The sequence below is a fragment of the Schistocerca gregaria genome, chromosome X (genome assembly GCF_023897955.1).
Source record: "Schistocerca gregaria isolate iqSchGreg1 chromosome X, iqSchGreg1.2, whole genome shotgun sequence".
Lineage (NCBI taxonomy): Eukaryota > Metazoa > Arthropoda > Insecta > Orthoptera > Acrididae > Schistocerca > Schistocerca gregaria.
In genome coordinates, this window is record NC_064931.1 from 533,674,665 (window position 1) to 533,700,880 (window position 26,216).

The 26,216-nt window shown below is 38.5% G+C and overlaps 1 protein-coding gene across 2 annotated transcripts; it reads right to left on the minus strand.

Moving 5' to 3' along the window:
• Positions 1-3,958: 3,958 nt before the first annotated feature.
• LOC126298638 (endoplasmic reticulum chaperone BiP) lies at positions 3,959-20,499 on the minus strand. 2 transcript variants are annotated; one of them, XM_049990049.1, is made up of 10 exons: positions 20,278-20,499; positions 20,052-20,190; positions 19,703-19,934; positions 19,459-19,593; positions 14,994-15,230; positions 13,002-13,268; positions 12,527-12,922; positions 12,312-12,449; positions 10,623-10,847; positions 3,959-4,673 (listed from the first exon to the last, which is right to left on the minus strand). In XM_049990049.1, the coding sequence occupies exons 2-10, from the start codon at positions 20,171-20,173 to the stop codon at positions 4,458-4,460; spliced, it is 1,968 nt and encodes a 655-aa protein (XP_049846006.1). In that variant the 5' UTR covers positions 20,174-20,190; positions 20,278-20,499; the 3' UTR covers positions 3,959-4,457. The 2 variants fall into 2 exon arrangements, with proteins under 2 accessions (XP_049846006.1, XP_049846007.1); XM_049990050.1 differs by having other exon boundaries at positions 20,274-20,446.
• Between the last annotated feature and the right edge of the window lie 5,717 nt (positions 20,500-26,216).

The following is a 26,216-nucleotide window of genomic DNA, read 5'->3' on the forward strand; positions in this document are numbered from 1 at the left end:
GTCCAGGTCTGCTGAGTGCTATTGGCAAGTGGAGCGCTCTCAGCACCTGTGACGCCAAATGAGGCGAAACTTGACATAAGTGGCAACTTCCATCATAAAAACTGATTGGAGGATCAAGATTTGTGAAACACTCATCTGCTGTGCTAACAATGTGTACATCTTTTGAGAAATTAGCTATAATATTGTCCAAACAAGCATTCCCACACATAGGACTACTTTTAGTATAATGTAAATTTAATTTTCTGAATATGTTTAAAAACGTTTTTGAGTTCATCTGAGCCTTAAAAATGTTGAAACTGACACAAACTGCAATGTTTGTTTTGAATTATAATTTTTTTATCATTTGCACAAATCTCTCAAAAAAGTTATTTAGTGTCACCATTCGGAGACCTGTACAAACTAACAATATTATGATATTCCGGTTGAACAGTCACACACAACTAAACATGTTTTAGATAATGTTATACCGGGTGATCAAAAAGTCAGTATAAATTTGAAAACTGAATGAATCACTAAATAATGTCGATAGATAGGTACAAATTGACACACATGCTCTGAATGAGATGGGGTTTTATTAGAACCAAAAAAAAAAAGAAAAGTTCAACAAATGTGACAGATGGCACTTCATCTGATCAGAATATCAATTAGCATAACAAAGTAAGACAAAGCAAAGATGGTGTTCTTTACAGGAAATGTTCAATATGTCCATCATTTGTCAACAGTAGCTGTAGTCTAGGAATAATGTTGTGAACGGCACTGTAAAGCAGGTCTGCAGCTATGGTGAGGCATTGGCGTTGGATGTTGTCTTTCAGCATCCCTAGAGAGTCAGTCGATCAAGATACACTTGCGACTTCAGGTAACCCCAAAGCCGATAGTCGCACTGACTGAGGTCTGGGGACCTGGGAGGCCATTCATGATGAAAGTGGCGGCCGAGTACAGGATCACCAAACAACACGCGCAAGAGAGCTTTCACGCATCTAGCAATCTAGGGTGGAGCGCCATCCTGCATAAACATCGTACGTTCCAGCAGGTGTTTACCAGCCAGGCTGGGGATGATGCAATTCTGTAACATACCGGCATACCTCTCAACTGTCATGGTAGCAGTAACTGACGTTTTGCTGTCCATTGTCATCTGTCTGACATTTTGTGAACTATGTTCTTTTTTTTTCTAATAAAACCCCATGTCATTCCAAGCATGTGTGTCAATTTTTACCCCTCTATCTACATTATTCCGTGGCTTAAGTTTTCAAATTTATACTGACTTTTTGATCACCCGGTATTTTGTCTGATAAATATTGCAACAACCATCCCTTTTTCTCTCAGCACTGCACAGTATCGCTACCAGAACATACTGGTTATATATGAAAAACTACTCGACTTTCTGTATGCTAATGTTCTAAGACACATAATATATCGCTCTTTTTTTTATCGTACAAAAGCATTCAAACTAAAAATTTATTTCTAAAACTGAATGTTGAATAGCATGAAGGCAATTTGCATCTGTTTTGCTTTCTCTCTAAGCCATTAGCATCCTGTATTTTTACATGAAGTACTTGCACCCTGTGACGACTCCAGAACTAATGGCTTACAGTTTTTTTATCATCCCAAAGCCTTTAATATTCCAGAGGAAGATTGACAGTTACAGTGTTTTGTCTAAAATAGAAATGGTAGTCTAGCTCAGGGACACTTTCTTGTCCTGCAGTTTTGAAAACCATGTGTATAATGTAGTGTCTATATGCCCTGCTTTCCATAACGTTGATAGTTGCTATATTTAGAAGAGTACTTTAAACTTTTTTCCTGGCCTGTTCAGGTGCATGTCATGGTCAGTACACAACTCTCCACTAAAGCTGCTTACATCTAAAACATGACCATACGTAGCAATTAGAAAGTTTGAAGCTGGCCTAAGGAAATAGAGTGTACATTCTTGTAAAAACATTGAATGGACTTTCACTGTCACTTTCAACATACTTTCTGTACCTCAGAACAAAGCCTTTTCTCAGAGTATTGTACAAACAATCCATAAGTATCAAGATTTATGTCAAATGATCAGATGTGCCAGTTTTTTGAAAACAGACCTAGTATTTCTGAGTGAAAATTATTATATAGGAATTACTTTTATTTCAGTGCCAGCACATTTTCTTAATACAATAGTTTAGAGCCAGTAATTTTTGCTTCTTTTCATGCAAGAATTATGTAGTTCTTAGTTTATTTGCTTTTCTTTATTCTATTCCTACACTCCACACAAACTATTCCTGTCAATTTTACTTCAGTTGTAATCAACAAACCTCTCCAAGTCCTAGCAATTCATCCTTTCGGACAAAAAAATCTGCCTAAGCATATTGAACACCAAGCTACTTTTATACAGAGTTCAGTATTCAAACAATCATCTTTGCATTTCTACTCACTTTCAGGCGCACACAAACCTGAAAAGGTGTTGTGAAAGAAAAAGAGAGAGAGAGAGAGAGAGAGAGAGAGAGAGAGAGAGAGAGAGAGAGAGAGAGAGAGAGCCCACCCAGGCCACTCTACTGCTTACTATTTACCTGAAAGAATTCAGACACTCCAGTTAAAATGGAATAAGGTTTCCTTCTCTGCTCTGTAACCAGGACTATTGCCATTGTATGAAGGGCAAAACTGTCCAAACTATGTAACTCTTCCTATGCTCCAGTCGTGTACATTGTTGGACACTCAAGGCAAAAAGAGGGTGTTCAGTGTCAGCAGAACTGGAGTTCCTGGTCTTTGCAACACTATCATGCTCACCTGACAAACGGGTGAGCAAAGTATCCCATCAGCATATAGAGTATTGGGATTGGGATGTTGTTTTGTTGCTGATTGGTCAGATGTCCTCATTATTACAGTGGTTGAACTGCAGTCCACTTAACTCATATGTAAAATATCTATCTTCCTCCTCTCATTATATATTCCTGATTGTTGCTAATTGCAAGCTGGAACTATCTTCTCATCCACTGACTGCAAGACTGCAACTGCTGCTGCAGCACCATATCAGTGATTTCCGCTCGACATCACAGGGACACCGCCTCTGCTGTCCATATCAGTAACCCCGTCCACCAAACAGGAAACAGCAGACCTGGTTTTCTGAACTAACCAAAGTTGTCCCATTAAGTAGAAGAGACTATGGCACATTTTTTGGTTTTAGAATATACGGTCCAGTTGCATTTATGTCACCACTGCCTATGTTCAACATCAACATGCAAAACCTCTCACAGATAGCAAGTGGTAGCACTAGCAATAGAGGGTATATAAAGCATTTCGGGGAGGAGGGGGTTATGCAGGAAACAATGTCGTAGTTGTCATAATGCAGAAATGGAAAGATTTATCTGATGTCCAAACGGGCAAGATCATTGGCTTTCAGGGCAAGGGTGGAAGTGTTTCTGAATCTTCTAAGTTTGTAAACTGTATGTGCTGCTGCAGTAAAAATATACTGTATGTGGTAAAATAGTGCAATCCAAATCTAGCAACTGTGATGCACTATGGGCCATACATGACAGGGGCAAAGAACAGCTGCAGAGACGTGCACAGGCAAATATATGCGCAACTAACTGCCCAGTTGAACCACAGGGCTACCAACAACCATTCAGCCTGGTTCATGCGCCCACAATGACTGCTGTTTCTTGATGATGAAGGCTGAAATTTTCACGCCAGTACTGCAACTCAACATCCACTAAGTGGTTACAGGTGGTACCTTTAGACAAATCACATTTTATGCTCCATCGGGCAGATGGCTAACAGTCACATATGGTGATAAAATTTATGATGTCTCTAAATACGGTGTATCTGGAAAATCAATGTAAACTGCACAGAAATGCAGAAAGCTTCCCATCACTTTATAACTGTGCTGCTGATATGATCTGTGTGTGTACTAGATAGCACCTTTTACATTTGCTGTGGTTGTGTAAGTCAGTTTCATAATCAAGGATCTAGAAGCTGAATGAATACCATGTAGAAATGAGGAGTCAAATTTATCACACTTTCCAATACTTCTTTTTCATTTACAATAAATTAACAAATATATATCTGTAGATAGCTAAGTATCATAAAACACCAGTTATGTGTTAAGTAGCTGACTGAAAAGTATGTTTTTTACAAACTGTGGTCAAATTATATTATAAATGAAATACTTAACTCGTTACTTAAATTTGTCTCATCCAGTGTGTGTGTGTGTGTGTGTGTGTGTGTGTGTGTGTGTGTGTGTGTGTGTGTTCCATTACAAAGGAAGGTGATTGATTTTTAACAATAGTTATGCAAGTATATTAGATACTTCTATTTCTTCCATAAATACTGTTTTTTGACATTCAGTAAATAAGTATCTCGTTACTGCCACCTTGTATAAAGGAACTCCTTCCACAAAGAGGGTCCAATTATACATTATAAATCTGTGGTGAATAAACTCAACCTTACACCACTTTAAATGCATTCAGCAATCCAAATGCTGCAAATATTCAAAGTTCATCTTTTAAGTCATCATCCTCATTAGCACCAGGTGGTGCTGGTCCACCACTACCCTGATACAGTTTTGCTATTATTGGCTGAACCACATCTTCTAATTCCTTCTTCTGCTTCTTAAATTCTTCAGTTGATGCATCCTGGTTGGCTTCAAGCCACTTAATCTTTTCTTCAATTGCCTCCTCCATTGTAGTCTTATCTGAACCGCTCACCTACAAGAAAATTTAAAAAATGTACACACTGCTTACATACTGACCAACACAATTTATTCCTTTACTCTAGGATTAGTTTCAACCATTTGAAAGTTGAATTTAAATTCAAATGCAAACACTGTACAGAAACTCATTAAATATTTTAAAAAAATCTGATTTAACACTAAGAAATTGTGATATGCTACTACACTAAAGTATTAACAGTGCAGGGTACATAGGGAGACCCTTGGGAAGCAAACCAACTGTCACTTTATGACCAGTGTTGTAAAGCTTTTGATATGATATGACAGTAGTATATTATACTTTGTGCAACTGATAATACTGTGAGTGCCAAAAGTAATACTGAAGTTTCTCTTCACACTATACCAGAATACTACCTGACCAGCACCTCAACTGCATTAAATAATTTAATGCTTTTAATGTTACCATGAATGATTGGTATAGTGCTCTTTATGTCATCATATTTCCCCTTTAGTACCAATACACTATCTCACATTCATCATACATGCATATTAACATTACCAATAACTATAGCATATATTCTTATATTACATGTATTCTCAAACAATACAAAATGACATTTTATATGCCACAATTACACATCACCACCTGTAATACAGTACTCTATGCATGTTGACATTTAAAGATATCACTAGTTAATAAGGACAGAGAAAAATTTAAAACATCTCATTGTTATTTTCTGTCAGGTTATCTTTCAAATTATGTTCTTTATTTCATACCTATTGATTACATATTTATTGGAGTTCAAATGAGGAAGTGTTGTGTCAAAAATGACAAAGCAAGTGAAAGTCTTAGCTCCTCCTACTAAATTCCATCTCTAACCTCCAAGCTTGTGAACCCCCAGATCCTCAGCAACCCTGTGGAAGATTGGGTATTTAACTTCAATGGTAAACACTGTCAGGGCAGATGAGAGAAGGAGAAATGCTCCTCCAAAGAATAGGAGTTGAACTATGGACTAACTCATATCCGGAAATATGTCTTTTTAAGGTAAAGTAACAATGAATATGAGAAATGGATCATGGAACGTACAGACATTATATATAATTGGAGCCCTTGGAAGCCTTACTGGAACACTGGAAACATACAGGGTATGTATCAGCCTTTGACAACTAGTAACAGGATCTAAAGCAAGAGGACTAGGGATATGTTACATGCAACTGAAGGGGAAGTTTTTCAGTTAAAGCCTCCAAAATGCATATTTCCTTACCAAGGAGAGGACAGCAGAGGAGGAGACCTACAAGGCACTGGAGCAAGCTTATCGACAGTACTCAAAAAATGATATCAAGATGGTAATAGGAGATATAAATGGGAAGGCACGGCAGGCGTAGCACCCCCCCCCCCCCTCCCACAGCATTGGTAAATACAGCCTCCATAAAGAGTAATAACATCTACATAGATACTCCACAAGCCACTGTATGGTACATGGTGGAGGGTACCCTGGGTACCCTGTACCACTACTAGTCATTTCCTTTCCTGTTTCACTTGCAAATAGACTGAGGTAAGATGACCAACCTATACACCTCTGTAACAGACCTAATTTCTCTTATCTTACCTTTGTTGTCATTGCAAACAATGTATGTTGGCAACAGTGGAATCACTCGGTAGTCAGCATCATATGCCAGTTCTCTACATCTTTTTGATAGTGTTTTTCGAAAAGAATGTCTCCTTATCTCCAGGGATTCCCCATCTGAGTTCCTGAAGCACCCCCATAACACTTTTGCTCAAATCTACCAGTAACTAATCTAGCAGACCACCTCAAAACTGCTTCAGTGTTTTCCTTTACTCCAACCTGATATTGATCCCAAGCACTTTAGCAATAGTCAAGAACAAGTCACACCAGCACCCTATATGCTGTCTCCTTTACTGGTGAACCACTGAAGTCGACAATTTGCCTTCCCTACCACAGTTCTCACATGCGCGATCCATTTCATATTGTTCTGCAAGGTTACACTCAGCTATTTAAACAAATTGACAATACAGTATTCAACCATCACAGGTTTTTTCTTACTACCCATCTGCTTTAACTTACATTTTTCCACATTTTGTGCTAGCTGCCATTTATCACACCAACTAAAAAAAATTTTGTCATCTTGTAGCTTTCTACAGTCATTCAATTTCGACACCTTACCATACACCACTGCATCAGCAGCAAAGAACTGTACATTGTGGCCCTCCCCAATGGCCAAATCATTTGTGTGTATAGAGAACATCAGTCCTATCACACTTCCCTGGGGCACTCCTGACAATACCCCTGTCTCTGATGAACACACACCATTGAGGACAACATACTGGGTTCTCTAACTTTGGGAAGTCTTCGAGCCACTTGCATATCTGTGAACCTGTTCCATATGCTTGTACCTTCTTTAATGGCCTGGAATGGGGCACCATGTCAAATGCCTTCCAGAAATATAGAAATACAGAATCTGCCTGTTGCCGTTCCCTATGGTTCACAGTGTATCAAGTGAGGAAATGGCAACCTGGGTTTTGTGCAAGTAATGCTTTCTAATACCACACTGAGTTGTGAACATAAGCTTCTTTCTCAAGAAAGAACTGAGAAAAATGTTCCAGGATTATGTAGCAAACTAACTTCAGGGATTTTGGTTTAATTTTTGCAGGTCCATTCCTTCCTCCTCTTATACAGTGGAGTCACCTGCCCTTTTTCCAGTCACTAGGGACTTCGTGGTGGCTGAGATTTTCACAACAGATGCAGGCTAGGTAATGGGCCAATGCTGTAGAGTACTCTTTCTGAAACTGACTCAAGGTTTCATCTGGACCTGGTGATTTATTTGCTTTCAACTTTTCCAGTTGTTTCTCTACACCAGGGATGCTTATTATTTCACTCATTCAGGACTCTGTCCAAAGGTCAAATGATGGTATGATTACACGATTCTCCAGTGAAATATTTCTGGAACATGAAATTTGAAACTTTGGCTTTTGTTTTGCTATCTTCAACTGCTCCACCAGACTGGACAACAAGGGATTGAATGGAAGTCTTAGACCCGCTTAGCAATTCTACAGAGGACGAGAATTTTCTTGGTTTTTTTGCCAGACCTTTTGCTAAGGTGCAATTGTGATAGTAGTTGTATACTTCGTGCATGGACCTTTTCACGGAAGCACAAATCTGTACTAACCTTAGCTTGTCATTTATCAGTTCCTTTTGAATAGACTGCAACAGAGTCTGCTTACTCAGCATCATCTGAATTTCGTTGTTAAACCGCAGTTGATTTTTCCCACCATTTATCCACTTACTACGAACATAACTCCACACCATGATACTCCATCGACTTAAGCTTTGCCCATAATTCCTCTACATCATCTTAGTGGAACTAAGTGATGTCTGTTCACGGCCTAAGTGAGATGCTAACAACTGCTTATCTGCTCTATCTATCAGAAACACTGCTAGTTTTCTTGACTGATTTCTTAACTTTTGTAATCGTTGTTGATAACGTACAGCCTACTTGTAGCTAGGGGGCAAGGTATTTCCATTGCATGTGGGCTGCTGAAAACAGTGTTCAGAAAATGGTATTGAGACTGTGTCTAAATTGCACTGGCAGCAGCTATAGAAATGGGACTGGAAGTGAAGATCAATAAAACCAAAGACATGAATAATAAGTCCAGAACCAAACAGATTGTCAGAAATTCACTAAGTGCAAACAGAATCTGTTAGGGAATTCTGTTTATCTGGGAACACTGGTAACATCACAGAATTATATTAGTAAGGAAATAAAGCGGAATATCGACCTAGCTAATACATCCTATTATGGGCTGGCCTCACAACTTAAGTCAAGAAATCTGCCCAGAAGAACAAAATGTCAACTGTATAGAACTTTACTACATCCAGTATTAACATAGGGCTTAGGTGCATGAACACACAACAGTGAGAAAAGCTAACTGGATTTTTCGAATGAAAAGTGTGTAGAAACTATGGAGTGACTAATCAAGATGGAATATGGCATAGACTATATAATTTTGAACTTTACAGATTACATAAAGATCTTGACATCAAAGTTCATTACAATAAACTGCCCGATATGGGTCACCATGTTTTTTGCAGGGAACATGAGAAGCCACCAAAAAATAGCATTGCTACTAAACCCAGTGGGATGAAGAAGCAGGGAAAGACCAAGACTGATACTTTGGTTACAAGAAGCTTTAAAAAATTATTAGTGTAACAGGCTGGAGACAAGACACTAGACAGGGAAGAGTAGAATGATGTCCTAGAGCAGGCCAAGGCCCATTAAGAGCTGTAAAGCCAGGAAGAATTGTATATTTATTGTTACCATACATCTCATTTATTTCCACAACTAAAAAGCTTTACTTCAAGCCTATTAATATTATCTACTTACACAACAAATACCTCCATATCCGAACAGAGTATTACGTTTATCGAAAGAAAGCATTCTCGTAATGTCTAATTTCTATTTGGAGACAATACACTGTGAACACTGATCTTTACCACCTCAAGATACTTTTTGTTTATAAGTAAAATAAATGTTGCAAGCTATCAGGATTCACAACCGATACAAAAGAGTTACATGTTTGCACCTGTTACTGCTCTTCAAAGTAGTCACCATTGTTGTGTAGAACCCATTGCCAGCAATGTGGGAGGTGTAGTATACCATTAGCAGAGCCTGTTCTGTTGATTGTGCGAGTAGAACGGCCTACTCGCCTGTCAAATCTCTGGAACAGTTCTGAAGCAAATGTCACCGTCAATTCCAAGTATTACTGTTCGTTTTTGGAGCATCACCTGCTTTGCAAAAGAAGCAGAGACACTTTCTGCACAACCCACCCATAATTTTGCATGACAATGTGCAGGCACATACAGTGCTGTTTTGTTTGGTCGATGGGACTGGAAAGTACTGTTACCATCCCACATATTCCCCGGACCGATTTGATTCCAAAGATGAAGGAACCACTTCAGAACTGTTCCAGAGATTTGACAGGCAGTAGACCCACTCCATTAGTACCACCAGAACAGGCTCTGTTAACAGTATACTACGCCTTCCACATCGCTGGCAACAGGTTCAACACCACACTGTTGACTACTCTGAAGGACAGTAACAGGTGCAAACACGTAACTTTTGTGTCGGTTGTGAATAAATAGTTGCCACTAAGTTCCAACCCTCATAAATTGAGGGTGGGTGGGGGGAGGATGACAACCTGTACTGAGTGACAATTTACACTCTTGAGCCTATATTTCAACACTAAAGCCAAACTGCTTTCAGTACAACAGCAGAGTTTTAGAAATGTCCATATTTTCCACTGGCATGAAAAGTTGCTATTTCATTAAATTTTGAAAGGATCTGTATCCTTCCTGAATATCTATATTGCAGAGACCTGCAGGTAATCATAACAGGCTCTTTGCCAAGTCGTCATTAATGGAGTTCATCAACATCATCCTACTACTGAAACAAAAACCTCCTGTTGTGAACTCCACAGTGTCTTATGTATCTGTGACCACAACAGCTGGCACCAGAGCCTCAAGGTACAGCCCACTTCGTTTCACCATTTCCTTCACTTCTGCCTGAGGTAGTACACATTTTTCCAACATTTTGCTAGTTTCATCATTAAAAATTTCTTTTCCCATAATAATGAATCCACCTATAAACCATTCTAATATTTAATCAATGTAGCCAATGAAAGAACACTGTATCCATCTCATTATGTAAATGCAGCGAGATCCCAGGCAGAAAACAACCTACCGCCATGAACATCCAGTTAAAAAAAATCAGCATATAAAGCAAAAATACTTTCAATATATGGTCATCAGGCCATTGCTCTAAATGAGGCAAATCAGAAATTTTCTTCAGCACCATGTGACTAGATGATTGTAGAAACACTTTCTTGCTCAAGTAGCAGTGTGTTTAGGGGACACAGTGGTAATCAAACAGCCACACAACATCAAAATTCTCTTATTCTTTATATTACCTTTGCCCCAAGCTTTTCTTTATCTGACAGCTGGTTTTTCAGAGAGTAGGCATACGATTCCAATTCATTGCGAGCTTCAACACGTTCCTTCAGCTTTTTATCATCGTCAGCAAACTTCTCTGCATCTTTGATCATTCGCTCTATGTCATCAGGAGTTAATCTATTCTGGTCATTTGTGATTACAATCTTCTCACGATTGCCAGTGCCTTTATCTTCTGCTGAAACCTGCAAAACAAAAAATCAACTTTATAGGTGTATCAAATATAAAAGCAGTCATGAAAGCATACATTCTTACACAATTGCATCATAGCAGAATAAAAATGATTAGCTCACTTGTATGTGAGCCTGTCTGCAATTTGACATCTCCCTAAGGTAAGTAGCAATCTGTCCTTTCATAATATTGTTCCTCCACCCTGAACTTTATTTCAATCAAACAATAGATAAACATTCAGATGTGACTGGCTCAATATTTGAATGAGGATCAAAGAAACAAGCAAAAATCAAGGTTTTAGCTGAACAATCACATCTCATCATAACCTCTTCACATCTGAACTTTCAATCTTGTAAATGGCAGCCTCCCTAAAATGTCTTGTCAGCCAACACTTTTGGTTGGAGACCAACAGCTGGGCTACTGAAACAGTCCCACATACAGCTTCTCATTAACATACAACTGGTTACACCTGGAGTAGCAATCTACCTGGAAAGCAAGGACAATTAGTTCTGTCACATTGGGGGGACGGGGGAGACCAGACAGCAAGGTAATTGGTCTCACCGGATTAGGTATTATGGGGAAGGAAGTTGGCCGTGCCCTTTCAAAGGAACCATCCCGGCATTTGTCTGGAGCCATTTAGGGAAATCATCAAAAACCTAAATAAGAATAGCCAGACATGAGATTGAACCGTCGTCCTCTGGAATGCGAGTCCAGTGTGCTAACCAATGCGCCAACTTCCTCAACCTCAGTCACAGTGTGGAGATTTAAGGTCTAAGTTCAGGTCATGTCTGCCAGTGATTCAAGAAATATTGCAGCAATGGTACACTGTAGATATACAGCACACACTTTCTCCCTCACATGACCCTATCCTGGCACCGCACTTTAACAAGATAATGGTCATCCACAAACCACGCATATGAACTAGTTGCATGAAGCTGGGATACACTTCACCACCAAGCTTTCATGCTGTAACTGACAAAACATGGTTGCGTACATCTTGGCTATCAACCCATTCCAGTCCCAGTGTTCAGGTAAATGGGAACCACTTGCAACTGTTTTAAGCTAAGTTGCCTCAATAGAAAATAAAACAGCACTATGAAAGCCTTCCCAACAAAACCACTGCTCATTCCAAGGCTTGATGTCATGTAAACTTGACATGGGTCAGTACACTTACCACCTGTAAGTATGTTTCATTTTATTTTTTACTCACAAAATTTCCCACACCTGAACACAGGATTTCATTTTCTCTTATGTCCTTTAAGTTTTCAGACAGTGTATACTTGATAGAATTAAAGAATTGAGCTCAGCCCAGCTTTTAGCCTCAGTGTATTTAAAAGCAACTTGAACAATGTTCACTGGTATAACAGATTTTGAATAAACAGTGATTTTCCTGCAGGAGGCAGCAAAGTTTCAATAAGTTTCCATTTTCCACTACGTGGTCTACACTAAAATCTTACTACATTTTAAATTCCACATACCTGAAGAATGCCATTTGCATCTATTTCAAATGTCACTTCAATCTGTGGAACACCTCGTGGAGCTGGGGGTATCCCAGTCAAGTCAAATTTTCCTAGCAGATGGTTGTCTTTTGTCATGGGTCTTTCTCCTTCATAAACCTGCAAAAAACCACCATTTTAATGCGCAACCATGTTGACAATATGGAAACAAAACATAACTTTCTGAAATAACATACCTGAATTGTTACTGTGTGCTGGTTGTCAGATGCAGTAGAAAATATCTGAGACTTCTTTGTTGGTATCACAGTATTTCTTGGTATCAGTTTAGTCATCACCCCTCCAACAGTTTCAATGCCCATAGTCAGGGGATTAACATCCAAAAGAACAATTGCATCTGTGTCTTGTTCACCAGACAACACACCTGCCTGCACAGCAGCACCATATGCAACTGCTTCATCAGGATTTATACCCCTTGATGGTTCTTTGCCACCAAAGAATTCCTTTACTAACTGTTGTACTTTTGGTATCCTTGTGCTTCCACCTACTAAAACTATTTCATCAACATCATTCTTGTTCATGTCAGCATCCTCCAATACTTTCTGCACAGGCTTCATTGTAGATCTGAACAAATCCTAAATGCAAGAAAAACCCAATATAAATAGCACACCACAGGGACAGGGCACAAAGAAATCACACATCTTACTAACTTACCATATTAAGCTCTTCAAACTTTGCCCTTGTCAGTGTCTCTGAAAAATCTTCTCCTTCAAAGAAACTTTCAATTTCTATTCTGACTTGGTGACCAGAAGAAAGAGCTCTCTTTGCTTTTTCAACTTCACGGCGAAGCTTCTGCACAGCTCTGTTATCTTTACGAATGTCCTTTCCTTTCTTCTTCTTGTACAGTTTAATAAAATGGTCCATTACACGCTGATCAAAGTCCTCTCCACCTAAGTGGGTATCTCCATTTGTTGACACAACCTACAACCAAAATTAATACTTCCACTTAACACTAAATCAAGTCACAAATAAAAAAGATAAAACTACTTTCTTGTATTTAAAAATTGATTCCTACACCTTAAGTTAGAATGAGGAATGTTCACTTGTGTGTAAGTATGAGATCTTTGTGGGAGGCGGGGGAGCAAGATTCCAATATTTAGCTATGTTTTAGGAAAAATGTCCTAAACTAGCTCAAGATTAGTCTACATTCTGCACTAGCTTTCAGCTAATTCACTCTGGAAATCCCCAAAGTGGTTGCTCCACAGCACTCCATTTAACTTTGGTATGTACACCCAAGGCCAATACAACAAAATGATTCAAAATGCCTGCTTTAGTGTGAAAGTCAGTTCTAAATTTTTAGACTATATAGGAGTACTTTCACAACTTTCCAAAAAGAAAACAATCAAACCCAGTTATTGTCAACACTAATATCTCCCCCGCCCAAATGCCATAACTGGTTCCTGGACTCACTATTTTAATCTGTAGCATGTAATAACCATAATAATGCATAACTACAGCCAATTACAAACCCTACAAGCTAGAACACAACTATCTGTGAGATTCAGTGGAACTTTTGCTACACTGTGTAAAAGTTCTCTACACAAGGATCTGTACTATTTGTAGATTTGTAAGCACTTTATGTTTAGTCCGATTAACAAAATTAACTATTTCTTCAACTTATCAATACGTAAACTAATGTCCTAACTGCACACAACCATTTAAATACCATTACAGAAGACCCATATAAGAACTAATTTTAACTAGTAAGTTTTAACTTCCAATGACATTTCACAAACCCAACAAAGGTTAGATGAACAAAAGGGAAATTAGTTGGCAAACCTAACATAAGCACACAATTCTGGCAAGCTTTTCATGTGCTGTCATTATTGTAGATTTGAGGCAACAGCTAAGTTTACAACCACTACATCATAAACTATGAATTTGCACTGACACCTACAGTAGAAATACCAACACTTTATTCCTAATCCTCTACTTTTTTAATCTGTGGACTTTGCCATTAGTGTCTTCTGTCCAAATGTTCTCAGTATTGGTTAAACTTTTCATCTTGCCTTGCCGATTTTGAATTACTCATGTCAGAATGAACTGAGAAAGACAATTTACCATCACGAGAAACAACTCACATTTCTGTTTCGGCAATACTCACCACAGACGGGGTAAAAAAATGAAAATTTTTTTCAGTGCACTGCATGATTAAGATGGAGCTTACTTCCATCATTCTCCCCACATCAACCTACTAAAATTATTTGTATTCTCAAATATTACACCAATATTCAGGGCGACAACTTCACAGTACTGTAGTTTCTGCATATAACCCACAAATACTCTAGTACCTTAATGCTTCATAAACAAGCATACTTATCTAATTGTTTGACTATCCTGCCTAAAAATTACAACAAATACCATTCTAAATTTGCCTAAATGCCCTGTAAATCCATAAATCTGTGTTCGTGTAAAGTATGGGCTGTACTTATGGTAACAGTTTTTGTACCAATGGTCAAGTACAGTAGGAACTATTCTAATAGTTCTAAATTCCTCTAGCAACACATGTATTACAAAAATACAAAATTTTTTGTGATCAACTGTGCTGAAAATTTTGGACATATAGTCCTGCCATAATTTACAAAACTTTCCTTGGAACACACAAAACAATTAGACTACTGTTATTCATAGAAAGTAGCACCATACCTCAAACACTCCATTGTCAATAGTTAGCAATGATACATCAAAAGTACCACCACCAAGATCGAAGACCAGGACATTCTTCTCTCCTTCCCTTTTATCTAAACCATAAGCAATTGCAGCTGCAGTTGGCTCATTGATTATTCTCATTACAACAAGTCCAGAAATAGTGCCAGCGTCTTTCGTTGCTTGGCGCTGAGCATCATTGAAGTATGCTGGTACAGTGACAACAGCATGGGTGACCTTCAAAAATATAATTACATTTTGCAATTTCAGCACAATAAGTGAAATATATAGCTTAGAAATAAGACTGCAAATACACATCAAATATGCTTTAAAAATATTTGAAATACACAGCAAATAGGCTTTGTTAGCTACTCCCTGAACAATATGAAATCACAGCCAGTCAAAGTACCCTTTGAAAATAATGCTCGTGATAATTTAATTGATTGATGATTAAACAGATAGAAAACATAAGAGTACGAAAAAGTGGGCACAGAAGAGTAATTCACAAATACTAAGCTTATTTCAGCCAAAACAATTTTCTTTATGCTCCACTTTAATTCATTGTTTGCATCCTGAACTTCCCTCACAGTAAAACCAGACCAAAGCAGCCAATCCTTTGTGGCCCTTTTGAGGTATGGTTACAAGTGCTTGTGCATTGAATGTTACTTTCTAATTACACGGTGAACCTAAATGCCAAAAGTTTTTTCTAGGTTGTTCAGGGACATTATCCAAGTGTTTTTGTATAAGAGGCTCTATCTCCAGTGGCTTATTACAGAGCAGTACAGGAATTTTAATTTACTTCATTTGTTACCCCTGTGATAATTCATTTTACAACAGTGAGAAATACTAAAATTCAAACATTTGGCGTGGTTGCTATTGCTGCAGAAACAGCATAAATGCCAAGCCACATTCAGAAACCCGACAGGAGTGCTTGTGCCAACTCTTCATCAGCAATCCTACCCACATAGCTGTTTATCACTGTTAATGTATTAACAACAAAGCCAGGAGGAAAAAAAAAGTGTTTCCAACAGGCCATGCACATGGCTTTAACATATGCTCTGCTGTGCACTTTCAGTTCAATCCAGCTATAAAGTGAGTAAGAAAAATTCAATTTCTTTTAACAAGCCATTGGACACCACAAGTAATTTATACCAAAATATTCAGAAAATATCTGAACAATACCTAAAATTTTCAGTTTTGGTTCACCCTGTATAACCTATCACTGACCACAACTCTTACCTACTTAAGATGCCTTATTCAGTTACAAAAAGTTAACAAAGTCATGAATTTTTGTCCAATCTTATAAACAGGACATTTACATTCAGAAGTTCTGAACACATCGTCTGATTTACCATTACAAGACAAAAATCTGTTAAGCTTTACATTCATATGCAATCTTCAGCAATACTTCTAGACAAATTACAAGTTGGAAACTACTAATAAATCAGTATAGAATTTCATATTTTAGCTAAGAATACATAGTAGTTGTTGGGAATAGAGGATACATTTGTATTCTAAAGTAAAAGTGGGGTGCTTTTCTCCAGTCTCACTATCCAGACTTTGTGAAGCAGTGTAAAAAATTATAAAATGTTGAAGTCAGTCACTGAACACAAAATATCTACTATTTTTATCCCTCAAACAATATCACCAATTTCCCCTTATACCCCTTAACATATCTGTAATGGGCATATCTATTCGTTATTTACATTTTCAGTTCCAAACTTTCTCTTGTCCTTAAGCTCTGTTTCCATTGTTCCACCAGCCTGGCACCAGTACACACATGCATGCTACTAACCTTGTACACAGCTCTAGCACCATCCTCATTATGCTGGCAACTAATTGCAACCACAGGGACTACATAAAAAGAACCCCCCCCCCCCCCCCCCCAAGATACAACAATGCTTGACATCCACTTTAGAAAGATCGAAAATTAATAGCCATATACTTATTAGTGGCTTATGGAGTACAGATTTAGATTTCAGTTTAGCAGAATTTAAAACAGTAAAATGAAATTATGAGAACAAGAAGGCATTAATATGATACAGTGACGCTATTAAACAGTGTGGAAACTTATGCCATACAATCAAGTATGTGGTTAAAGTGCATTTACGTTGTTTATGGCTCTTCAATTTGTTTCCACTGATCATAACCAATTGGGTGATAGGAGACAATTGCCAATGAGAATCGCCAAATCTAATGACTTGTTTTGGCAGACAATATGTATTTATTACTTTCCGGACATGGGCAACATGAGTGACAGTTATTGACCTAACTATTATGGATTAAAGGATTTGTTACCGGTTTTTGCATAATTTTATGTTTCTCTGAATATGACAGGATTTTTTGGGATACTTTATTTTTTTCAGCATATAGTTTGGTTGTGTGTTGAAGCCAACCAATGTGACTTGAGGAAAATGGGCTGGGGCGACAGACTAATCTGCAGTGTAGATTCATTTTGAAAACTCTGAGGTATTTTTAAAATGTACAGATTTCCAAGATGGTTGTTACCACAGGAACCTAATAGTATAGTTTCAATTTTACATAATATTCTGTTTTATATGACAATTTGCACAATGTATCCCATTGCACCACCACACAACTTCCCATCACGACATTTATCTAACACAATTATGATTGGTTCTGCCGTCTTGTCTATCCATTCGATTTTCATCGAACTTCCTTCCCATGTTCCATCCTGCTCACAGTAACCAACTACAGCATGTAACAGAAAAACCATCAACACCATATGTGCTCTTTACTTGTGTGCACTTTAACTAAGACAGTGATGCAACCTCATTTGTACATGGTAGTTTTAGGAGGTGATGTTTTGGTCATACTTCAGATCAGAAATATTTAAACAGAGCAGTTGGGTACACTGTAAACCTTTTCCAATGGGCTTAGTCTTCTGCTGCTAAAATATGAAGTGTTAACTCAGAATTCATGGCATATGTGGAATTAAATGAGGTCAGCAACAGTATTTTACAGTTATGTGATAATTTTTTGCTGCTTCAGTCACTTTTTACTGATATTTATTACCATGACAAGCTTTCGCAGCATGCTGCCATCAGCTGCATTACAGTTACATGCACATTTAACTAAATGTGTGAATTTTTTGCTGGGTGTGCCAGTGGTATTATGTACTGAAATTCAGCTCTGTACAGAAAGATCCACCATTTTTAACAGTTAACACTTATTAGTCCTAAACTGATAATATATCCCTCAAACTTGAACTATTAAAATTGGCCACTGCAGAGGAACTGCTACTACATATTGCCGAGAGAATTAACCCCTGAATTTCTAGCCCAACGTTACTTGTCATTTATGGGTCACAGGTTTCTGCTAACAATCCAATAGTAGTGTGTGAAAAATTTATTTGTAGGACTAAGTAATTTACTGGATCATTTGCAATACTTCTATTGCAGCTAAATACTTGTGATTAAAAAATAAATAAAATTTGAAAACTATGACACATATACACACTGTGTGCAAAAATTTAACCACCTTTTCTCAACATATCCTTGAGGCCAGTTTCCACAGAAAAACTTATCTCAAGGTTAATTTTCATAAACCTATGACAATTCACACTTCAAAAATGCTCAACAAATCCAGCAGTTGATTATAGCTACAATGTCATGAAAATACAGTATACATACTGTAGCACCTATACCTTTAGTGTACCAGGCAGTTTCCCTGGAAAACTTAGTAACTGCTCAACAGCCACTGTGTACACATTAAGTTTACATTGAACAAGTCTAACACACTAAAGTTATTCCACATCCCCTGTCAAATACTTCTGAAGTAAAGTCAATCTAAAAGTTTTTCATACTTTTTAAACCAATATTTGACCATCTATTATAAATGATAAATACCAAAGTCTTTACTGTAAAAGTCTTTCATTTCTTCCATTTCTTTCTCAGCACTACACTTGGTCAGCAGCAAGGCCCTGGGCAAATGCACAAAATATCCAGCCATTGCTGAAATACCAATATTTATAAAAACTGTCCAACTGACTCTTAAGGGCACAAAACATTTTGTAGCAATGTAATAACCTTTCCCCTTTCAAAAAGTTTCACTCTACAAGCATTTACTATAAGGGCAGGAAAGGTAGAAAATAGGTCCTTGCACACGCATTAACAAATCTGCTGTTTGAATAACAAACTCTGCAACAAGAAGCTGAAGATGCACTGTGAAAGACTAAGCAAATACAGTGCATCAAAAAGTTACATTTGAACATGAATATTCATTGGTAAACATTACTTACAGTAGTGTTATGTCTTTTAAATGTACCAAAACAATGCCCACAATCTGAGACATTACAATCAAGTAGGTTGCGTACAACGGAATGCTACAGAAATTTATACTTTCAATAAGTCTCTATTTTGAGCTTCAGTTTCTAATCAAACATTGTAACTGAAAATTATAGTTTTATTGTTGCTATGCAATTAACCATTTAAAAATACATTACCTTTTTGCCTAAATATGCTTCGGCAGTTTCCTTCATTTTGCCAAGCACCATAGCAGAAATTTCCTCGGGAGCAAACATTTTTTCACCTTGTGATGTTGCCACCTGTATATGTGGTTTGCTGTTTTTCTCCTTCACCTAAAACGACGATCGAGATATTTTACTTAACGCATGAAAATCGTTGCAACTGCAATCATTTATTTTTAAAAATCATAAATGGCTTAGTGTCATATTGATACTACAGTACCTTAAAAGGAAAGAATTTAATGTCATGCTGTACTGTTGGGTCAGTCCACTCTCTGCCGATCAAACGCTTCGCGTCGAACACAGTATTTTCTGGATTCGTTGTAAGCTGATTCTTAGCAGCATCTCCAATTAATCTTTCGCCGTCTGGGGTGAATGCAACGTATGAAGGTGTAATACGATTACCTTGATCGTTTGCAATTATTTCTACTCTGCCATTCTTGTATACCCCAACACTATCAACACAAAACATTAAAATAAATTAGGTAAAAAGTTTTCGTTGTTTACCTTGGAAGAGGATACACAATCCATATGCCGGTGACAAATATCCACCACACAGGAATTTTACTTACCAGGAATAAGTTGTTCCTAAATCAATCCCAATTACTGTTCCAACATCCTTATTCTTCTCTTCTTTCGCTAAGCAAATACTGATTATTACGGCTAGAAACGCCGACAAACATTGGACACGCATGGTTTCTGAAATCAAATCTGTCATAACATAATTAGAATTTACCGTCTGGAACCAAAATCATTTGCTACATGCGTAGCTGGTATAAGATAGAGCAACTTACTTACTTTCGCAGTAAAAACTTAATAGATCCTCCAGTAAGCTAACTCACACGCATATACACCTAACATTCAAACACACATTGTCGACTACAAGACACGCTACGTCAATTCCGTGAGTTGGGGTTATTGGTCATAGTGTGTAGTCTGCGGAACCCCATTGGTCCGAATTCTCAGAGGTGGCTAAATTCTATTGGTTCACGCATGGCAGATCGCAGGAGCCCTCTGAAGTCAATGAACATTTTTTATGCGAGCTTGTTTGAAAAATTATTACGATCTATCGCCGTTCTTCGTCTTGCGGCAAACCTCAATTTGAATTCTAACTTCAAATTAGACTGACATTTATTTTACTTATTTATCTTTATGCATTCAAAGGATCACTTCACAATGACATATGATTTGTCAAGGTAATACATTGCAAATCCATTGACCAAAATCTACAACACACAGCATACTTAACATGCTTTCTGAGGATATGACAGGTAACCGTATGGGACTAGGACAGGTGGTCGGTAGTGGTCTTCATTAAGGGGCCATTCTGCCGTAACGATCACCGAAAACCCAAATCAGGATAACGGTCTGAGAAGCTCTATTCTCCCGATTATGAGTCAGTGACTTAACAGCTGCACTGTCTCATTTCAGGACATTTGTACAGTAATATTATGTAAAAGTTAAATCACTGAAAAACAGTAGTTCGTCATGACTGAATATATACTGAGCTTCGATCGTATGCGTAGATATTTGGAAAAGCTCATAAGATAATTAATAAATGTGAAACTTCTGGGTCTTATAGTCATGGTTCAAGAAATATTTTTGTTCCAGACCTTTGTGGGTATCTTCAGAGGTACTCCTGCATCCTCTGAGTTGGCAAGATTCGTGGACCACGACCATACAACACGGAAGGTTCTCCAGAAACTAAAACAAATGGTCCTGAAAGTCTTAACTTTATGTTTACCTCCTTATACTTCTATGTTCGGTTGTAGGCAGCTACTTTCGCGATTGATACTGTCTTAATTTGGTGTACTATGAGCCACCAGTCTGTAAAAATGTATATTCTTTGCCCCTTTAATCTTTTTTTGTTTTGTTTTTGTTTTTGAAAGTGTCCTGTACAATTTTTTTCCTCACCACTTTACTGGTAACCAGTATCTACAAGTCTACTGAGCTATGGTTTCATGAGATCGGGTGGGGGGGGGGGGGGGAGGGAGGGATTGCCAATTTTTGGTTATTTACAGTATTTTCGAATTTTGTTTCTTTTCGGGTATTCCGTTAAAATATGACCTGCATTCTGTCTGTGGGTAGGTACTTAACGTGAAATGGTTTAGCGCATTTTTCTTTTCACATGACTATCACTGATGTAGCTAAAATACTTCACAAAAGCGTGGCTGTATCAAGCAAATCCGCCATTACACACAAACACTCGCATACATACAAGGTGCATGAATTTTTTTTTCTGTTTTCTTTAATGTGAATATGGTTTCCATTATAATTAGAAAAGACACATCGTTACTTTTATTTATATTTGTTCTAATATAATCCAATACAACAAGTCTAAATCCTTTGACGATTAATTTCTGCTCTCTAACTAGCTAATTTTTGAATAAATGTCAAATTAATCCAAAATTTTGGTGCTTCTAAAGGATAGACCTACTCCTACACTGAACAAATAATGAAATTTCAAAGTGGATTACGCATTATTTGCTGTAGTTTGGGTCATTATCCTTTTTTATTTTGGAAATGAACAACATTTATGATAATAGCAACTTAGTTGAAGACATGCGACAATTTATACTCCATGTTTTGTCAAACCATGCAGAATAAGAGTAGTGCATGTGTACCATTTTAATACACAACTCTCTGTTCTTTTGTACTGTGATATGACTAAAATTGATTCTCACTGAGCATCAATGGAATGGAAGGCGGCAGAACAATCAGGCATCAAATAATAGCTGTGAACACTAAACAGAATGTCAACATAACGTCACTTTCGTCAGTCCAGTACCAAACAGTGAAAGCGAAATTATAAGATACAAACTGTGATATGAACAGACAAATTATCGTATCAAACTATAGAAACTGGCAACGTTATTAATGGCCAAACCAAAACTCATAACGTATGTTATTTACAAAGTTTATATAGTAAACTGTTGAGAATTGTAGCAATAAGAAATGTGTCTTCCAAATATTTCAAAACATCATCATTTTATCTAGGAAAAAGAAAACGTACTTACAAACACAACGAAACAATACTTGTAAACCAATAGACACAAACTTTTTATCTGATAAAAGGTAAAGTCTGTAGTACAACTCCATGACTGGGCTATTGGTCTGACTGCAGCTAATATGCAGCCTCTCTTTGTCATGACACTAGGAGGAGCAGGGTGGTGGGCAATCACCTAGCTACCTTTCATCCCTGCGATTAACCATTTCATAGCAGGTTGAGTGGACCTGGGACCATCCTAGAAGGACTGGGATGAGGACAAATTCCTTCTCCCACTTGGAATTGAACCCAGTACCTCTGGGACCAGAGTGTAGCACTCTACATGCTGGACCAATATGACCACTTTTGATATTACACATCGTGTTTTGTTCTTTCTATGTACCAAATAACATTAAAAACGTCTGGTTTTCTTTTTCAATAGAGGTGAATTTTTCAGTGTTAAAAAAGTATGTTGATGATGTCCCATACTCCGAGGAGAGTAGGGGACGATGCGGGAGACCCACACCGCTGTACTAGGCAAGGTCCTAGTGGAGGTGGTTTGCCATTGCCTTCCTCTGACTGTAATGGGGATGAATGATGATAATGAAGATGACACAACACCCAGTCATCTCGAGGTAGGAAAAATCCCTGACTCCACCGGGAATCGAACCCGGGACCCCGTGCGTGGGAAGTGAGAATGCTACCATAAGACCACGAGCAGTGTACTTAAAGAAGTATATTAGATGAAAATTATTTCATCGAGTTGTGTAATTTTTTATGGACAGTGGAAGATTTTTCTTTACCTGCACATTGTAAAATCTAAATCAGTTTTCATTTTGAAGTATCTGGCCTTCTTTGTGATAGAACATTTAGAGGAAATAGACTGCACATCCGATTTAAAGGAGCACTTTTTTCGAAACCCCATAATTGCCACTCACTGTGATGCCTAAGTTTTAAATGTGGCCCAAAGGTGCAAATAACCTTGGTGTCTTGTGACATCACAATTGGACTTGTGGGCGCTTCAAACAGCAAGATGTTGACACATGCGAAAGAAAGGTCACAGCTCAGAAGTTCACGTGACGTGTAAGGTCGGTTAATGATGTCATAATAGCTCCAAACTCCCTAATCATACATTAATAGAATACTCACAGTTAGACTGCCACAGTACATGTTCTGCTAGGTGTGGGATGGATAACATTCGGTAGTCATATGAATGCTGATGTGTGTTTTTAAATGACACAGTTCATCCCACTCGTAGTCAGAAAATTTCACTTTAATATTTTTGAGCACATTTTCGAGCACTAACACAGCTGAGAGGCTACCGTATTGTGAAACTTCAAGTCCTACATGGATACGTTTTGAACCACTAACTGTTAACACATAAGTTGAGACGAATAGTAAAGGTTGAGATGAAGCGGCGGTCGTATCTTCTAATCCACGACATCCACACCAGCGCTGTTAGCCTGCTGTTCTTGCACTGATGGTGGGATGTCCCTTGTGAGGATATGATCAGTGGACGGTGCGTATGAAGGAGCCCAGTACTGTGAAGCCCCGTCAAGCGCAGCCTCTGGCACCGACATTAACACCTGGCTATGCTGCTCCAGCATGCTGAGTAGCTGAGCTACAGGATCCTGCGTGGACGAGTCCGAGGCCTCCACGTGCTGGGACCTGCTGATGCTGGCGTCACGGGCGGAGCTGCTGGTGAACCAAGACGAATATTCATAAGAAATGATGTGATGTTGGTAGAGAAACAACAATAATAGCAATAATAATAATAATAATAATAATTTGTGGACTTGTGATAGTGTAGATTTTCCCAGCGTATCAAATACTGATGATTTTCACAGGTTTGCAGCCGGGTTCCATCGTCCTGACGACAACACGATATTTCGGCGGACCATCTGGTCGCCATCTTCAGGTGAGGTTGAGTGCACAATCACGCCGGAACTGAAGAGACCTCGAGCGAGCGACATGTCGAATGGGTGAAGGGACCCCTTGGTGTTGAAGGTTCAGGCTTCAGTTAGCTCATGCCTTCTGTCAGGAATGTTTATGGGGAACGAAGCTAATTTGTTTTTGATGTAGGAAGTGTTATTTTTGAGTTCTTGTATGATGATTGGTGGCGGCGTCTAGATGTTAAAGAGGTTAGCGGTCGTCATTTTCGGAAATTTGGTTATGTGATGTCTGATATGATGCCTATGTTTCGAATGAGTAGGTAAGGATAGTTCTGCGAGTTGCGAAAGAATGTTTCTGATTTTCTGATGATGATGTCTGTGATTGAAGGGAAGTTTGTGTTTGTGTATAAGTCTCTGTTTGACAGATAATGGGGCGCATTTGACGCCAGTCTCAGAATTTTGTTTTGGACTACATTGACTCTTCTGATGTTAGTGTCACTGGCTAGCGACCAGAGTTCCGACCCATAAAGTATTGATGGCAGTACTATAGTTTTATACATTATGAGTTTTGATTTGACTGTGAGGCCGTTTCCTTTTAGCAGAGGGTATAGTTGATAAATGAACTGTGAGCCCTTGTTGCATATATGGTCTGTGAATGTAAGTTTTTGGTCGAAGACTATTCCTAAATATCGAATGTTGTCTTTCCAGGGTAGGGCTACATTGTTGAAAGTTATGCTAACATTTGGGCTCATTCTGCGGTGGGTAAACATTATCACCTGTGTCTTTGTACTACTTATTGTTATTTTCCACAGGTTTGCCCACTCCTGTATGGCTGCAAGATGTTATTCCAGCTTTTTTGCGATGAAGAGAAGGTTTGGGCTGGTCCTATAGATGGCAGTATCGTCAGCGAAGAGTGAGAGGTGACCTCTTGGTTGTTTCGGGATTTCGTTGGTACAGATGGAGTATAGGACTGGGCCCATAACTGAGCCCTGTGGGACTCCAGCCTCTATGTCCTGGGTGGTGCCGTCTGCACCAGAAAGATGCACAAAGAATGTGCAGTTCCTCAGGAACGAAGCAATAATGTTGGTGATGTGCCTTGGCACCTTTGATTATGGAGTTTGTATATTAAACCCTGGTGCCAGACATGGTCAAAGGCTTTCTCGATATCGAGAAAGACTGCTCCCGTGCTGTTCTGTATGTTTTTGGCAGCGCAGATTGTTTCCATCAGACGCATGGCTTGGTGTATGGTGCTATGTTCACTGCGGAACCCAAAATGATCTTCGATGATGATGTTGTTGTCCTTCAGAAATCTTTGGAGCTCTTTTAGTATGATTCTCTCCAGGATTTTCCCCAGGAAACACAGGAGTGATACTGGCCTGTGATTCTGGGGAAAGAGGTGGTCCTTGTGTGGTTTGGGTATAGTTATTATTTTTGCTTTTTTCCATGGAAGGGGAAAATAGTGGTGATCCAGGGAGGCATTAATTATGGATGTGATAAATTGTATTGCATTCGGCGACTGGTGTATCAGGTGGAGAGGACTAATGCTGTCTGGCCCTGTTGCTTTCTTGCTTCCTATGGTGCTGATGATGGTGGTGATTACATCTTGATCTATGTGGGTGAAGGACGTGGTGCATGGAGTTCTGGTGATTCTGTTAAGTTGGCGCAACACATGCTCCTCGTGGTCATCGCTTTCCTGATATTCTGTGTTTGGTGTCCTAAATTGTAACTCCAGAGAGTCAGCCATTGCCTCTGCTCTTTCTTGGGGGTCATAGACAATGCCGTTACGTCCGTGTAATGGTGTTAGGGCTGTGTACTCCTTTTTCCTGGATTTGATCATCCGCCAGAATTTGTCACGGCAG

Bases quoted from the DNA above. Each gene is read 5' to 3' on its own strand.
- LOC126298638 (XM_049990049.1), bottom strand. From the start codon at position 20,173: ATGCGTGTCCAATGTTTGTCGGCGTTTCTAGCCGTAATAATCAGTATT. The intron at 15,231-19,458 runs GTAATGTATTTT...ATATTTTTGAAG, and splicing joins AAGCATATTTAGGCAAAAAG to GTCACCCATGCTGTTGTCAC. The intron at 12,450-12,526 runs GTATGTTATTTC...GGTTTTTTGCAG, and splicing joins AGCACACAGTAACAATTCAG to GTTTATGAAGGAGAAAGACC.